This window comes from Eptatretus burgeri, chromosome 1 (assembly GCF_056783735.1).
Source record: "Eptatretus burgeri isolate ZD-2024b chromosome 1, Ebu_testis_v1, whole genome shotgun sequence".
In the NCBI taxonomy this organism is placed as follows: domain Eukaryota; kingdom Metazoa; phylum Chordata; class Myxini; order Myxiniformes; family Myxinidae; genus Eptatretus; species Eptatretus burgeri.
In genome coordinates this window covers 45,275,652-45,293,195 of record NC_140961.1, presented here as the reverse complement: position 1 = coordinate 45,293,195, position 17,544 = coordinate 45,275,652, and the positions used below count along the sequence as shown (strand labels likewise).

General features: G+C 44.7%; 1 protein-coding gene across 2 annotated transcripts in view; it reads right to left on the bottom strand.

Moving 5' to 3' along the window:
* The window catches only part of LOC147034371 (aryl hydrocarbon receptor repressor-like), a 47,818-nt gene that overhangs the window by 6,138 nt on the left and 24,136 nt on the right, over positions 1 to 17,544 (bottom strand). Inside the window, exons 4-11 of one of the 2 annotated variants that reach the window (XM_085881748.1) lie at positions 14,450 to 14,539; positions 14,109 to 14,202; positions 7,282 to 7,349; positions 6,790 to 6,926; positions 5,116 to 5,171; positions 4,830 to 4,932; positions 4,406 to 4,587; positions 3,362 to 3,496 (exon numbers count right to left, since the gene is read on the bottom strand). In XM_085881748.1, coding sequence (XP_085737874.1) covers positions 3,420 to 3,496; positions 4,406 to 4,587; positions 4,830 to 4,932; positions 5,116 to 5,171; positions 6,790 to 6,926; positions 7,282 to 7,349; positions 14,109 to 14,202; positions 14,450 to 14,539 — 807 coding nt within the window. In that variant the 3' untranslated portion in view covers positions 3,362 to 3,419. Of the gene's footprint in view, positions 1 to 3,361; positions 3,497 to 4,405; positions 4,588 to 4,829; positions 4,933 to 5,115; positions 5,172 to 6,789; positions 6,927 to 7,281; positions 7,350 to 14,108; positions 14,203 to 14,449; positions 14,540 to 17,544 lie in introns of those variants that run through there. The other variant, XM_085881740.1, reaches the window with a different exon arrangement.

The following is a 17,544-nucleotide window of genomic DNA, read 5'->3' as shown; positions in this document are numbered from 1 at the left end:
CACCTTGCTCTAACTGTAGCCTAGATTTTGTACCTCTTCCTTGGTGCCAATATGTCACCCCGTAAATCCTCTTGAATAAGCCAGCCCCCCAGGGTGATGTCGACAGCATGATCTTACCACTACATAAGGAAGTCATTAAATTGGTACTCTGGCATTCCAAAAGCCTCTTTCGACACTTTTGTGAACAGTTCTCAGTGAAGCATCAGCATTTCAATTAGTTCAGACAAATTTTAAACACCAAAACAAATTTTCACACTGCTGAAACATTTAAATTATTTATCGTTCATAATGGCACACACCTTTTTGTCATCTTTACAGAACTTATGATGTTTAATTAACAAGAAGCTTACGTGTTGAAACTCATGAATTGAACAGACATTATCAAAACAGGAACATCACCGAGAATGGCACTCGGTAGAGTGCATACCTCCACTAGGCTGAACGTTTGTATCCCACACACAGGCTGTAGTCCGGCAGATATGGGAATGGATTGTGCCTTTGATGATACAAGCATGAGCTTTGGCACACTGTTAGATCATGCCCTAAGGAAGATATTTAGCGAAAGGGTCATCGCAGATTTGTCCTGTGGCCAAAATGGTGGCCATTTTCCAAAATGGCCACCACCAGTTGTTATTTTACCAGTAGCTCAGGTTCTAGACTACCTCGGATATTAATTCTGGTGGCTAATCGTACATTTTCAAGGATGAGAAATGCAGTGGTACTATTTACAACATGCTATAACTACTCCAACAACTACCTAACTACATATATCTTGCTTTCAGGGAAATAAATAATAGTAAAATTATAAACGCATTTAATATTGGTGGAGTTATACATGTACATGTTTTGAAACTGTGACATATTCTTGAGAGTACAATGCAGTCTTCGCAATGTTTCCTTTATAATATTTGGTAGTTTATTTATATGAGCACACAGTTCATGAAATTATGCTGTATCTTTCAAATCAATAGTGCATGTCCCATTGTTGTTTGACATGTTAGTGGTGAGGGCAAGTCTACGACAGTCCCTCCATTATTAACCAGGTAAGGCCTTCCATGGTAATATTGTTGCGGGGCCGGGCGTCGGCTGCGAGCACAACCGCTAGATGGAGTAGCAGAGTCTGCTCGACCGATCACCCAGAATTTAGATCGTGCTTTTTCGGAAAACTCCGGAAAAGTACGGGTCCCTTATTGGACCGAAGTTCGCCAATAGGTAGACCACGTGGGTTAGGGTCGATTGCCAATTTCAATTTACCTAAATACCCACGTGATTCAAACTACCGGGGAAATTCACCCTCGACGGCACCCGTACGGAACGAGCCGCTTAGCATACTCGAACCGTGTGCGATCCGAGCAGTTTATCGCCAAGGTCCGTCGGTCCCAATTTCCCGTTACAGCGGCAACAGCCTGGCTAATTTTCCAACATGCAGCACACTAAGCCAATGGAGGAAAGGACATGGACGAGCAGATACATTTAACAATCGGGGTATTTATTCACAATAATAATTGGGGAATGAGGGAAGCACGCAAGAGCAGAGTAAAACCGATTATTAAATGCACGTATATACAGCACAGCACTTATACAATTCACTACTTATCTGACTGGCGCTACGAACACACATACGCACACACCCAAAGAATCGGACCAAATGGTCTTCATTGAGGCCTATCTCGGACCTGTCCGCCTCGTGCGGTCTTCAAGGACCATGTCCTCGGGGCAGGACTGGACCCCCAGCACAATCCAGACGCCCTCACGACTGGGCTCCGGGCGAACGAAAGTCGGCAGGGTGAAAACGCAGGAGAAGACCCTCCGTGGAACCGACCACTCCGTGCACGGATGCTTTCAGAACTCCCTTGCGCGCAGATGTCTACTTCTTGCCACAACTCTCAGAACCCGTGCTCGCACTTCTTGCCAGGACCAGAACACCTGAGCGCGCAGACCACGCCTATAATTAAACCCCCTTCTTTAGAGGGGGGGGGGCCTCCTCGCGATCCTCCCTCTCTCACTGCCTGGTTTTGGCGCGCAAAATCGCTCTTCGTCTCTCTCACTGGCCAAAACGGGCGGCAAGCCCATCGATTGGCCCAGGGTGTGGTCACGTCACGCGGACCCCTTTCCTCCTGTTGCGGGCCATGATTGGCCGAGTGACAGTCACTCCACTCGTTGCACGCCGATTGGCCGAGGGCTGCCGCGCGGCTCCTCCCTGAACTCCGCCCACCATGACATCGGCCAGAGCGAGGTAAAGGAAGCGAAGTGAAGGCGAGGGTGATGCGGTGTTGTCGGCGTTGATGATGGCATTGTCGTAGTCATGAGGGGTGTAAAAATAAAAGAAAACCCTGACTATCAAAGTAACTCACAGCGCAAGTACATTTATTTCACCCATTAAACGTGGGACGGCGATCCTAACTAAAACCACGTACTTGCCGAAATAACTGAGCTATAGGGCCTGTATGTTGAGTGCAGTAAACTTCCAAATCCGCAACAATATTACAGGTTTTCAATGAAATGTAATGTTGGTTTCGGGAACACAGTCCACCACAGTGGCAAAGGGCAGTGCACTGTCCTTTGCACCCCTTTTTGCATCCATAGCGTATGAGTTCTCGACAGGCATGGGTTGCTTCTGGCAGTGTGGTCCAGTGAACTTCCCATCCACCTGTGTCCTTCTTCTTCCACCCCCAGTCACCTGGGGATGGGAGTTCCAGGACTGCAACCATCATCTGTCCCCAGCAGTGACCAGCTTGGGAGGCAGCCCTCTTTATGTGCCGAATCAGTGCTGCTTGTGTTGGAGGGAGTCCTTCAATGTCTCTACCTTTCTGGGTGAACTGCTGATTGTCTCGTTTGAGGGCACACTGCCTCACACGAATGTCAAGTTCGAATGTTGATGCATTACACAAAGCATCTCTTGCTGCAGATTTGCCACAGAAGAAGCATGTCTCTGTTGAATGAGTTTCACGTTCAATGCTCTGACGGGTGAATTTGTGGGTTTCTGGGTCATCATCGTGGTGTGTTTTCCTCTTTTCAGCCCTCTGAAGTTTTGTTTTGTTATACTGTAGTCTGCAGGAGTCATGCCATTTGGCTTTGTGAACCCAGAATGCTGCCTCGATGCCCTGACCCTCATCTAGTTGTGACAGTTTTAGTGTTCTTGGCAGGCAACTGATCTTGTCGAATGCTACAAGATGCTCAGCTATGGTCTTGTATCCTGCCCCATCTGTGCCACGTGCTGAATTATATAGACATGTCAGCATCTCATCTGTGTCTTCCTGACACAGAACACATTTGTTCCAGTCTGGTCGGGCACTGTTTACCTGGGGAGCTAGGCTCATCAGGGTCCACCACCTTGTATAGTTTGGCCATTGTCCCTATGCACTATGCTACTTTAGAACAGTATCTACTTGTTATAATATGAGAACAGTATGTACTAGTTATACCACCACCACTCTACCAGCTGAAATCTCCAGGAAAATATGTTGGCTGCCGCCACAATCACAGTCCAGGTCAACTGAAAGCATACAGATATACATGCAGATTAGGTGTTGTTACTTGGTGTACACAAAAGCTGTATTAACATCGATAATTATCATTGTGACATTATTATGATGTTCTGTGTGAATATGCAGCAAAATATATGAATACACATAAACATAATTATGAGGTCAGCACACAACTCGTGGGCTGATTCTGAAATTCCGGAAAATGTGCATAACTCCGCTAATATTTGATGGTTTTACTATTTAATTCCCTGAATGCCAGATATATGTAGTTTGGTAGTTGCTAGCATGTTATAAATAGCACCACTGCATTCCTCATCCTTGAAAATGTACGATTAGCCACCGGAATCAATATCCTAGCTGGTCTAGAACCTGAGCTACTGGCAAAATAACAATCGGTAGCGTTCATTTTGGAAAATGGCCGCCATTTTGGCCACAGGACAAATCTGCGATGGACTTTAGCTAAATATCTTCCTAAGGGCATGATCTAACAGTGTGCCAAAGTTCATGCTTGTATCATCAAAGGCACAATTCCCCCAAATATTTCACTTATCTGCCGGACTACTGGATCTGGACCTGAACCAAAATCTCATCGGTTTGTTCTTGTCACTTGATCAACTCATCCACCAATTTTGTCATAACCGGTCCACAACTTTTTGAGATATCGTGCTATACATCGTTTTTGGCCCTATCAATCAATTGTGAAAAATCACTTTTAAAACTTTAGCATCCTGATCGGATCGAGATCCGGATCTTCATCAAAATCGAATCGATTCGTCCTTGTCACAACTCAACCTGTCCACCAAGTTTCGTCAGAATCCATCCACAACTTTTTGAGATCCTGCACACAAACAAACAGCGCTGAGAACATAACCTCCGTCCACCCTCACTGGCAGAGGGAATAACACAAAGGATCTCACCTTGATTGCTCTGTCCATAAGGTCCAGCCATATTTCTCCAATTTGAAGGCTCTTCCAAGCTTCTGAGAGTTCTGTGTACACTGCAGCTTTGGCTGTTCCCAACACAACTCTTACAGTCAATAGAGCAAAAGCTGCTGGACTCTTGGCATGGGTACACAAAAGGCTCAGCCCTCTTCATATAACTGCACCAACAGAAAATTCCTTTTATTGACTCGGTGAAGGGTGTTTAACTAAACTTGATCCATACTTGAGAGATGAGATCGGAACTGATATGATCATCACTCTGACGTTTCCTACATTTTGATAAACTCTTGGTTTGGGTTTGAGTTAAGAAAAATGTACAAGCTTAAATAAATAAAAGATTAACATCCTGGGCATGCATCCAATTTCATCCAATGCTCTCATGGTGAAGTTGGAGACTTACCCTAAATTAGAGTCGAAGTACAAGCCACATGCTCCATGTGGCATGCTAGGATATGCCCAGATCCAATGATCGCCTCCCAGCAATGCGTGACTGCCATGAAAGGCTGAAATATGGACAAAAACAAATGATGTAAAGTGTAAACGGTCTCTCAGCAGATTCAGGAAATTTGTTTCCTCTAATCCTTTTTCTGTTACAATTACTCGTATCATGCACTTGAAGCTTAACTCAGGGCAATCATTGGGAGGCAACAAGTCAGCAAATGACTCACAACAGAATCATGTCTTACCTGAAAGACTTAGATGAGTTTTGAATTGGGGTTCCTTTGTATGAAAATGCACCTTTCTGTCAAGAGATACACAGATATAAGTTTGACCCCCCCCCAGCCTCGATGATAATAACAGGCAAGCCATTTCTCTCTCCTGTATTGTACCTTCAAATCTGTCTTTCTTCCCTCTCCCCTCCCCAACTTCAGTGCCATATTTCTCCCCTACTAATGACTCTCTCCCTCTCTCCCTTCATATATACATAATGAATAAATTGCCCATGTCTGGTGGGGAGTTATAGTAATTGAAGAGACTTTATCTCGAGGTTGCCTACATTTAGCAAGATGCTATTTCCAGAGTGAAGGATGAATCTTGTATTCCAGGTGATGAACAAGCTTTATATCATGTCTGCCATTGGCTGAAAGGACTGAAAGTACTGCCGGTGTCTGTCACTGGGATGAGGGGACGTTTAGCCTCAACAGGAATTGTTAGCAAATTGCTACATGGAGATTGATTCCAAAATACAACGTTGAGGATGTTGGACAACACGTGATAAACAAGGATGCTGTCAAAGTAACTCGTGGTTCGCTCTGACGGAATAAAGTGGCATTTTCGGTGTGTAGAAGATCTTCGTTGCTGCAGGTGGAGAGCTAAGAAAACGGAGATCAGCTTAAGACTCTCTTCAAAAAGTAATCTGAGCTTAAGACCATGTCACGGAGATCACCCTGATCTTGTTTGACATTCAGTTCCTTGATGCATTTCCACGTTCATCTATGTTCTCTGTAGATTGATAGAAACCTTCAGCAAAACAAAACAAAACAGAAGATGGAGACTTCAATAAACTCAAGTGAAATACGAGTATCCTGCCCTTGAAGCACTGTAGAGTAGTTATGTGCAGTGGTGGTGTTGATAACCGCAAGTAATTTTTTATTTTTTTGTCGGGTGGAAAGCTCAAGGTGTTTTTAAATGTTCGGAGGTGAGAAGGGTAGGGAAATGGTGAGAATAGACAAGGCTGAGTTGGGAAAATGGTCCTTGGAGTTCTGATCCATGATGCTCCATCTTTTTCATGAAAGAGTTGACAAAGGCAGATCACACTGCAGAAACTGCCTTGACCAAGTGTCAGCAGGTATTGGAAGAGGGAGAAAGGTTGTAATGTCCAGAGTTGACGTGAGACTGAAACTTTCTTTCCATGGATTTTTGATGGATCGCACTTTTTTTATTATTTTTTATTTTTTTTTAACAGAGCATTGGTGCTGCCGAAGCAGTTTCTTGGCAACGGTTATACTGGGTGGTTTGCCATTGCCTTCCCAGCATTGTTCATCTATGCTCTATCCTTTTGAATGCTCAGCGTCAAGCAAGGAAGCAGCATGGACCATTTTAAGTCTTTCGCATGGCTTGGCTGGGGTTTGAATCACTGACCTCCCATACTCAGAGCAGACGCTCTAACCACTACGCCACCGAGTCTGGTCTTTCAGTGGATAGAAACATGAAAATTAGAAGCTTGTCCTTCGGTAGTTTTAAAGTTACCTTACATTTTCATTGCACTTAAGGTTGAGCCTCTCAAGGAGGAAATGTGGATGAGGGGAATTTCCCTGTGACCTCTTATGGTGTGATTTTACACTTGAGTGCTTTGTATTAGAGGTTTACTATAAGATGCAAAGGTTTTGTTGTGCAACTTTGTGTTTATGCATGTTTGCCTTGGGTTGGCTGGTAGAGGCATGTTGGCCTGAACAGGACTAGCAATGGCAAAAAATGCTGGGATGACCCTATCAGCCGACTCTGATGTGCCCAGTTGTCCAATTATCCCCTTCACACGTCCTTGGAAGCAGAAAGTCTGAAGGAAATAAAGCAGACATCATTTAAACAATCAAGGAAATATGATCACATTAATTTATGGTGATGTACAACTTGATGCATTATCCAACATTATTTAATATAATAACAATATTGTGCAAACATTTGTTCTGTTCAATTGATGCAATTGTGACGCACAAATCCAACCACAGTATAAACGACTCCTGGTCATTTCATGCACAAGGAGTGATGGCAATGCTAAATATATATATATATATATATATATATATATATATATATATATATATATATATATATATATATATATATATATATATATATATATATATATATATATATGAGAGAGAGAGACACAGAGACAGAGACAGACTTACCACAAAACCGAGTGAATTTTTCAACAGGCAACGACAACGGCAACTAAATGCCTCGGTCACAGTACACCCTAGAAAAAACACACATTCAATATTCCAGTACCAGAAAATCCATGGAAACATGAACTAAAAGCAATAATTGAAAACAAGGAAGTGACACTCTTATAAACCTGAAAATCCCATCGAGCGTGAACATGGAAAACAAAGCAATGCGACCAGATGGCATGCTGAGGTCAAAAAAAGAAAAGGAGGCATTTCTAGGATATCTGCAGATTACTGTCAATATCCAGCGATTTTTGACCAAAACAATGCAGAAATAAAGAAAATGACCAAATACCAGGACCTCAAAAATGAAGTGAAAACATCCTGGAAGCCAAAGAGCACCAAAGTTGTACCAGTGATAGTTGCAGCAACGGGAATGACAAAGAAGAACCTTACATAAAGTCTCTTAAAAACCAACCCCTGGAAATATTACTACAAACAAACTACAGTCATGCCTGGTATTGGCTTAATGGTTAGGGTGGTGGGCTTGGGATCCGAGGATCCTGAGTTCAAATCACACTTGGTTGTTAAATTAATACCAGGTGGGTTGACTCAGCCTGTCATGCTTCTGAAGTTGCCAAGATGAGGACCACCTTATTGGAAACGGGGGGGGGGGGGGCACTCCATCAGCGGCACAGCCGTGCTCCCAGCAGTGATGCAACGAGCAGCCACTGGCTGTATATGAAATAATAAGAAACCACTTGTCTTCTGATACTTTCATTTCCCTTAAGATCTCTGCAAATCATATCTCTCCATCTTATTCTTAGCCCAACTTAGAGCCGAGATGCATTTGAAGTAGTCAGCCGAAAAGGCTCATCTTTGGTATGTGATTGTCAGGCATGTGGGTATGGTGGCCAAACCACTCCAGATGGCTCTTCGTCACTGCCTCGTACTGCTTCTAGGTTTTTTCCCCCCACTGTCACTTCCTTTCTTCTGGCAAGATAGCATCATTGGCAGAAGGCATGGCTTTGCCACTGATGCAATGCCCTCTGCAAGTTAGGACAGGAATTTGTAATTTAGCCAGGGTACTGATGATAGCTCACCTATGTCATGCTTATACTGTCAGATTTGCACTCCTTGCTTTCCACGGTGATTGGAATACTGTGATCAACGTTCTGTTGATTCCATACGTCATGCTTACAACTTTAAATTGATTCCTACTCCCATACAATTGATTTGTACACCTCGGATAGAGCAGGTGCCAGACAGCACCCGTCTTAGGCCATTGTTCACATCAATCTCTTCCAAGAGGATGTTACAAGCTAATCTGGGCCTGTATCTTTTGGTGAAAGCATCAGGTGAGCTCACCAATTTCACCAGGTTCATCATCTGAAACTCTCAAAAGTATTGGAATCTCCTCTGATCAGGCTGAAGTACAAGGTCTGTTGCTCTCCCATGACAGGCAGGTGTTCTCTGTTTTTTACCGTCTGATCTCCACTATTGCTCATTCAGTCCTCCAACCCTCCACAACAACTCCAGGATGCACACGTTCTTCCAGTAACCCCCTCCTGGTTACACTTCCAAAATCTAGGCTGACTGCACACCTCAACTCTTTTATTCTTCACTTCTCCCATCTATGGAGCCACCTTACAGAGGCTGTTCTATCTCGCTCTTCCCTCCACGACTTCAAGCAGGCAGTGCATTGCTATCTCTTGTCATCCCCAATTCCGACCCACGATCTTTATTACCCCCCATTAGCCTTTCCCAATTCATCCATCTTACTTGTGAAATATACCTTGCTCTTCCATGAGCCTCTTGCGAAGAAAAACAAATGCGTGGCAGAGTCATAGGCCTTTTTGAGGTCAATGAAGCATAGAGGTTGTTTTGCTCTATACTCACTCGTATATCAAAATGGATTCGTCATTTTCTGAACTCGCACTGACGTGTACATTGTTTCCGGTAACCTGTGTGCGGAGAAGTGAGATAAGTAGGGAAGGAAGTATGTGGGTTCAATATACTCCAGATCGATGAACTGAACAAGTCAATTCATTTAATTGCAGGAACTATGTATTTCCCCCTCCACTGTGACGCACTTGTCTCTCAGCTGTCTAGCCTGGGTTCAAATCTTGTCTCAGCTATAAACTGTCATCCTGGTGTTTCTCATGCAGAGCAATTCAATGTGTGTGCTCTGATTGACATTAACAGTGGATGTCCCATTTGTCAGCATTAGTTGATGGACGTTAAATATCCTACGGTGTCTTGTCACGGGGAGGGGAGTTATCTCTGGCACCCTGAACAAGTTCGATATTCCCACCCAAACTTGAAAGGGAAATGCATAAGCGGCACTGAGTACATAATGATGCAACCAACGGACTGTATGTCCCAGTCCAACGTTTATTCGATAACAATGAATTGCCATTGGTGTTAGCTGGTAAAACCGCAATGATCAATGAGGTTAACGACGTGCCCATGCCATTGATCACACATTTAACATTTATTTCCCCTGCCATGGAGAATCGAAAGTTATTGGTGTGATGGAAGTGGTTTCCGAAACAAACATAAATGGCCGAAAACGGATGGAAACTGCCAAACCTGGAAAATGAAAAACAAAATTGCTCGGTGAAAATTATCGGGGTCATTGGGTTACCGGAAAACTAAGTCTTGCTGTATTTCTGTTGAGATTTAAATACCTTTTTATTATAAACAATAATTCAAAGTTGTGTGTTAGTCGTGGATATGGTAAAGAGTATATCTTAATAACCCTCCCTCACTCTGTTCAATTCCATTCTTCTCTCCAGGCCTTCCAAACAGCTGTTCACCACCACCTCTTCTTGTCCCCCATCCAAAACCTCGACCTTTTCTACCCGCGTTAATCCACCCCAAACCCGCCTCCTTCAAATTCCCTGCTTTCCTTCCTGAAAGTCCCTGTAATGTCCATCTTGCTTACCCCGTGTTCCCCATCCCTCTCCCTTCCACAGATCTCCTAATGTCTCTGCTCCCCACTGTTTTGTCCTTCCCACTCCCACCCCTCCTGTCTCATTTCCCCCCCCCCCCTTGCTGTGCGTTGTGTGTTAGCTCTCATACGAGCCTCGACAAGGTATACAAAAAAAAGAAAAATCCAAGGTGGTATGTCCATCATGGAGATGGTAGGTGTTTATAAATAAATAAATAATCCAGGGTGGTATGTCTTTCATGGAGATGGTAAGGTGTGTTTATAAATAAATAAATAATCCAAGGTGGTATGTCTTTCATGGAGATGGTAAGGTGTGTTTATAAATAAATAAATAATCCAAGGTGGTATGTCCATCATGGAAATGGGAGGTGTTTATAAATAAATAAATAATCCAAGGTAGTATGTCCATCATGGAGATGGTAGGTGTTTATAAATAAATAAATAATCCAAGGTAGTATGTCTATCATGGAGATGGTAGGTGTTTATAAATAAATAAATTATCCAAGGTGGTATGTCCATCATGGAGATGGTAGGTGTTTATAAATAAATAAATAATCCAAGGTAGTATGTCCATCATGGAGATGGTAGGTGTTTATAAATAAATAAATAATCCAAGGTGGTATGTCTGTCATGGAGATGGTAAGATGTAGATAAATAAATAATCCAAGGTGGTATGTTGTCACGTAAATGGTAAGGTGTATATGTATATATATATATATATATATATAAAAATATAAATATATATATATATAAATATATATATATATATATATATATATATATATATATATATATATATATATATATATATATATATATATATATATATAGGAGAAGGGCACTCGGTGGAGCGCATACCTCCGCCACTAATGCCTGATCCGTGAGAACATATCTGACCCAATACATTTTTGAGATATCATGCAATATATCATTTTTGGCCGTATCTCTCAATGATGAAGAATCACTTTAAAAATTATAGTAGTCGGATCCGGATCTTCACCAAAATTCAATCAGTTCGTCCTTGTCGCACACCCAACCTGTCCACAAAATTTCATTCGGATCTGTCCACAACTTTTTTAAGATATCCTATACACAAACAGACAAAGGGATGAGAACATAACCACCTTCACCTTCGGTGGTGGAGGTAATAATCCAAGGTGGTATACGTCCATCAAGTAGAATGTAGATGGCAAGGTGTATATAAATAAACAAATCAAGCTCGTATGAAGGGAGCAGTGATGGTCAAAATGTATTAAATAAATAATTCAAATTTGTGTATTTGCAGTGATGATTCGATTGACCAATCCAGGGCAAGAGAACCAGATGGGAGGGAGTATGAAGGGAAGAGGGCATTTTGAGGCTGCAGGTGTGCAGCAGGTGTTAGAAATATGGAAATTGCTTGAAAACCGCACAGCCTTTCATGAAATGTTTTTCCCAGGAAAATTTGACATTGCATGCACCCCCTCCCCTCCCCCCAGCTCTCAAACAACGCTGCATAATATTAAAATGTCGACTAAGCCTTGCTTGCTAAGCCTTGGAGAGCTTGCTTTCAAACCTCGAGTCAGATTCTGCAACCGGTCCAGACGGCATCAGCCCACGTGTCCTCAAAGCCTGCTCTTCTGCTCTTGCTCACCCTCTCTCTGTTCTATTCACCCTCTCATTTGCCCAAGGTCATCTGCCATCTGCTTGGAAATCTGCTAACATCACTGCCCTGCATAAAAAAGGTGCAAAAACAGATCCCTATAACTACAGACCAATCAGCCTTCTCCCAATCATCAGCAAGGTTATGGAATCCATCATCGCTTCAGACATGAAATCCTTCCTCTTCTCCAATGGCTTGATTTCCAATCATCAATTTGGTTTCAGACCAGGTCACTCTACCCTAGATATGCTGCTACTGCTCTCCCATCAATGGATGGAGGTCCTCAATGCCAGACAGGAAATCCGAGCCGTATCCCTGGACATATCACGTGCTTTTGACACAGTCTGGCACCCTGCCCTACTCACCAAACTCTCTTCCCATGGTATTCAAGGCCATCTCCACTCATGGCTCGCAGACTTCCTCTCCTGTCGCAGTCAACGTGTGGCCCTAAATGGAGTTCTTTCATCCCCTCTTCCTGTGCAGGCTGGAGTTCCTCAAGGTAGCATTCTGGGCCCTGTTCTTTTTCTGGTTTTCATCAATGATCTCTCGGACTCTCTGGAAAATCCTCTATTTCTCTTTGCCGATGACTCCACCCTCTGCCGTACCATCTGTCATCCCTCAGACCGGCAAGCAGCAGCTTCTTCGCTCACTGCAGATCTGGATAAAATCACAAACTGGTCCAACACGTGGAACATGTCTTTCAATCCAGACAAATCTCACACTCTCACTATGTCTCTTCGAAAGGACCATTTACAAAACCCCCCCATCCACTTTCTCAACAATCCTCTGGAAGAAGTCTTTTCTTTCAAGCTTCTGGGTCTCACTATCTGCCATGACCTTTCCTGGGAAAGTCACATTTCCAACCTTGCCTCAAAAGCCAGTCGCCGACTGGGAATCCTCCGTCGTGCTAAGTCCTTCCTCGGTCCTCTTGAGCTCCTGACCACTTACAAAGCTTTTGTCCGTAGCCTGATGGAGTACTGCTCTCCCCTCTGGGCTGGTGCTCCTGCCACCCACCTTTCTCGGCTTCACGCTGTCGAAACCAGGGCATTTAAGATCATCGGCATCTCCCGCAATGAAGCTGAGTCTTTGGGCCTCTCACTCAATCACCGCAGGTTGGTCGGTGGTCTTTCTGTCTTCTACCGACTCCTCTCCAGCCTTGCCCCCCCTGCTCTCTCTGCGATTTGTCCCAACCACATTTCCACAGGGCGCTCAAGGTCCGCCAACAACCCCCTTCTGGTAAAACTACCAAAATCACGAATCACTGCTCATCTTCACTCTTTCATTCCTCTTTTTTCCCGCCTTTGGAATAAACTTCCTCACTCTATTCTTTCCCATTCTTCCCTTCAGGCTTTCAAAACAGCTGTTCACCACCACCTCTTATCTTCCCCCATCCAAATCCTCGATCTTTTCTACCCCCGATAATCCACCCAAGCCCACTTCCTTCAATTCTCCTGCTTTCCTTCCTGAAAGTCCCTTTAATGTCCATCTTCCCCTCGCCATGTTCCCCGTCCCATCCCCATCCCTCTCCCTTCCACAGTTCACCTGTGTCTGTTCCCCAATGTTTTGTCCCTTCCACTCCCGCCCCTCTTGTCTCATGCCTCCTTGCTGTGAGTTGTGTGTTCGCTCTCATACGAGCCTCGACCAAGGTATACAAAAAAAAAAAAAGAAAAAAAAAAAGCCAATCAATCGCATGTACCAGGCTGTAGCAACGCAACCGATCGCAGGTATCACTGTGTGATCAGAATCTCATTGCAATAAACCGTGTTTTTAAATCAAATGGAGAAAATTCCTCAACAACCCCTCCTGCGTCTGGTAGATATAGCTATACAGGTAGCGCAACAACTTTTACTCAGTCTTGTCTGCCAAGCACCTCATGGAGGCATTGTTCAACCATAGGCGTAATCAGGGCTGGAGTACAGGGTTCCAGCACACAATGGTCGACTCTTATGAAATACAGTGTGAGATCTTTAACATCCAGAGACACTAAGTGATGGGAAATAAATAAATAAATAAATAAACAAGTCCCCAGCTTAACATCCCCATCTGAAGGATGGCATGCCCTGCCAGCGAAATACCAGCGTAAAGGTTCATATATACAGTAGTCGGGTTGGGAATCGAACCCAGGCTAGCTAGACAGGTCAAAATCGAGTACTCTCTCTCAGCTATCCTGTCAATCCCCGACGAATAAGTTAATTAGTCTACTTATTCTCATTCTTCTCCAAAGCAAAGCACATCTTCCCAACGCAAACTTACTGAGATTGCGAGAAGGTGGGTTGAGAGAATGCTGCAAAATCACGTGATCATCAGGGTGTACAAGGTCGTACATGCTCTGTTGGACAATGTCACACTGCAAACAAAAGTCTCACTTTGAAAACATTTCTTGTAGCACTGTGTGTGTGTGTGTGTGTGTGTGTGTGTGTGTGTGTGTGTGTGTGTGTGTGTGTGTGTGTGTGTGTGTGTGTGTGTGTGTGTGTGTGTGTGTACTGCACTTGTACTTGGCTCAGCAGACACAGACAATGTACCAACCAGTGTGTGTAGTCAGTGGATATTATTTGTGGTGTGTAAAGGTACGGAGAGCTTGCAGGGTTCCCTACCTGGTGAAATCCGAGGTATTCTTCAACGGTGTGTGAAGCATAAAATATTGTCCCATTCATTGTTATCACGATGACGAACCCGTTCAGTGCCTGCAAGACAAGCAAAGGAAACCAATATTGTGTGATTTACAGGATATAAGTGTGATGATGAGAACAGAGAATCATGAGGGGACATGCCAATGGAGTAGAAATGTTTTTGGCTGAAATCGGGATGGGTGGGATAGGGGGTTAACCACTCCCCCTTTCCTCATAAATCAATGAAGCAATGATTGAGTGAGCTCCAGAAGGAGTGTAAGCATGAAGGAGTATTGGTGAGCATGCACTTTTAGGCACAGGAACCATCCTGATCAAACATAACAAATGAGAAACGACCACACTGTAATCACAAACTGCGACGCAAAAAACGAACATAACAAATGAGAAACGACCACACTGTAATCACAAACTGCGACGCAAAAAAAAAAATGCCACGCAAGGCCAAGAGACCAGGAAGAATCAACAGAGGCTTCCAGGCCTAATGTGATAGGCCCACCAGAATACCAAGATGGCGGCCATATTATGAGCCACCATTGGACTTGGTCCAAAACGGGAGCTTATACATGGATTGGGTCTTGTCCGTCCGTGCATCTGTCCGCAGCCACATCTCAGACATGTATGAACCGATTTTGTTTAAACTTGGCACAATGACAATACATGTATACATATTGTTGCGAATTCGCGCCCGCCGGCGTGCGAGCGGCCACGTAACTCGAATCGCGGCACGTCGCCCACCGGACGGACAATTCTGTCGTGACCCTCTCGGACTAACGCCGGGAACTAGTCACGGGTGGGCCTTCGGCCTCACCACGATCGTGCCAATCGGCCCCCCGCGTGGGATAGGGTTGTTCGCCAAATTCGACCTACCTAAGTACCCACACGGAGGGTAGACCGGGCGATCGCACCTCGCCGCAGGTCGACTCCGGACTCGGGCCACTTTAAGCGACCCGTTCCGTACTATCGGGATAACCGAGCGGTGTTATCGTCAACCTCAACGGTTCCGATTAATTATCGGGCGTATTTAGCCCACTACCAACCCTTTACATGAAGTAAGATGGAGATTCAATTAAAGAAAAGACGAAGCGAAACGGGAAAAACAGTTCAACATGGGGCACATTTATTCCGCGGCACACCGATAGCACACATATACAATTACAACAATTATGCACCAAAAGCAATTGCAAAAGAAACACAACAATGCAGATCTACTACCGATTACGCGAGCACACGGCAACACTTACACAGTTTTACTTTACAGACGGCGCCGACAACACACACACACACTCAAAAGCAAAAGAAAAGGGCCACCCTCAACGACAAGGGGGCAGACGGGGCTGTGGGCGCGAGACCGGGTGGAGCCTACCCGTTTTGTGATGAGCCGCAAATGTCGCGGCGGTGCCCCGACTCCGCGCTCCTCCGCGGGTTTCGTTGACACTACTTGGAATGGGGTGGGAACGGGGCCCCCTTTCCGCACTATCTCAGCGCGGGGGGGGGGGAAGGGGGGAATTGTTGATGCTCTGGGGAAAGAGGATAGCTGGCTTGCTTGGGTCCCATGACGAGCGACTCCACTGCGACCTCGACCGTGTTCCCGGCTTCCCCTCTCTGCAGCTCCCCGACAGACTCCGAACCCCAACAGACTGACCCTCCTCCAGACCCGTCCAGACTGCTGCTGCCACACTCCGCCGCCGCCACACCTCTCCAACTTGCCCGAGCCCAAAACTGCGACTGCCTCCAACTGCTTCCGACCCAAAAACTGACTGAATTCGCCCCGCGCTCGGCGCTTTATAGTACGGCAGGAGAACCCATATGCAAATTTCCGGATCAGGGTGAGCTTGGGGGCGGAGCCACGCTCGCCCATTGGACGGAGGAAAAGTGGGCGTGAACCTCCCCTGATCCTCGAATTTGCATATATCGATTCGACTCCGACGCGCCTGGAGGCGGGGCCAAAACGCCCCGCGCTCGCTGATATAACGGAAAGGAGTGGGCGTGTATCATTCCTGATCCGACTTCCCCTCGGAAAGGCTGCTCTTTGTACCCGCGGCTCAGCGCGCGCCCTGTACAAGGCCAGGACAGCCTGACGCTCGGCGTTCACAAGTGGTGCGGGAATGGCCGCAGAAGGAGAGGAAAAGGTGGTGGAGGGTCTAAAGTGGCGGTCCCTGGCCACGGTGAGGCTTGGAATGGCGGTGATGCGATGGTTGTGAGAGCGAGTTGTGAAGGTAAAGGTCGTGGCTGTTGTTGTTGTTGTGAAGCGGCGTTGCGGTTGCTGGTTGTTGTGTGATGGCGGTTGAGACGTGGTTGGTTCAAAATAAAGATAGAACAGAAAAACGGCTATCTTAAAGGGTCGCAGCCCGAATGAATCACATTTATTCCTTCCAAACAACGGGTTTGGGGCTAACTACACATGTACTTACAGAGATATCTCACCTACGGGACCTGAATGGTGGTTTGCGAATTTCCTCAACCACAACAATATATATATATATATATATATATATATATATATATATATATATATATATATATATATATATATATATATATATATATATATATTGTACTTATATCGACTGGAAACCATTTTGTTACTTAAACGTTTCCTCAGCCATTTCTTGAACATGCATAGTCTGATTTTGTTCATACTTGGCAAATGTCACATGTCACTAATGTCTCAAATGTTCTTCCACGTCACATGACCACTCGAGTCAGTTGCACACACACATAAATCTTGTAAATATGGGCTGCCTCTTTAAACTCTGTACAGCAAAATTACTAAAACCATGGGGGCGATAACATTTTCTGTCTTTTTCTCCTTGTTTCGTCGTTATTTAGTTGAATGTGCACTTGTATACCATGGTGGGTGAGCTTTTGTAGACCTGTCATGTGTTGCCTATAAAATGCCGTGATTATGTGGAATGTACTGTATAACACTGCAGACAAAGAGGTGTGAATTTTGATTATGGCCCAGGGTACTGGCACACAGTGGCCTACAAACTGCCAGAAAGATACCCTGGAATGTTATGATAACATGAGTTCCCTTTCAAGGAACTTCAATGCAGGGG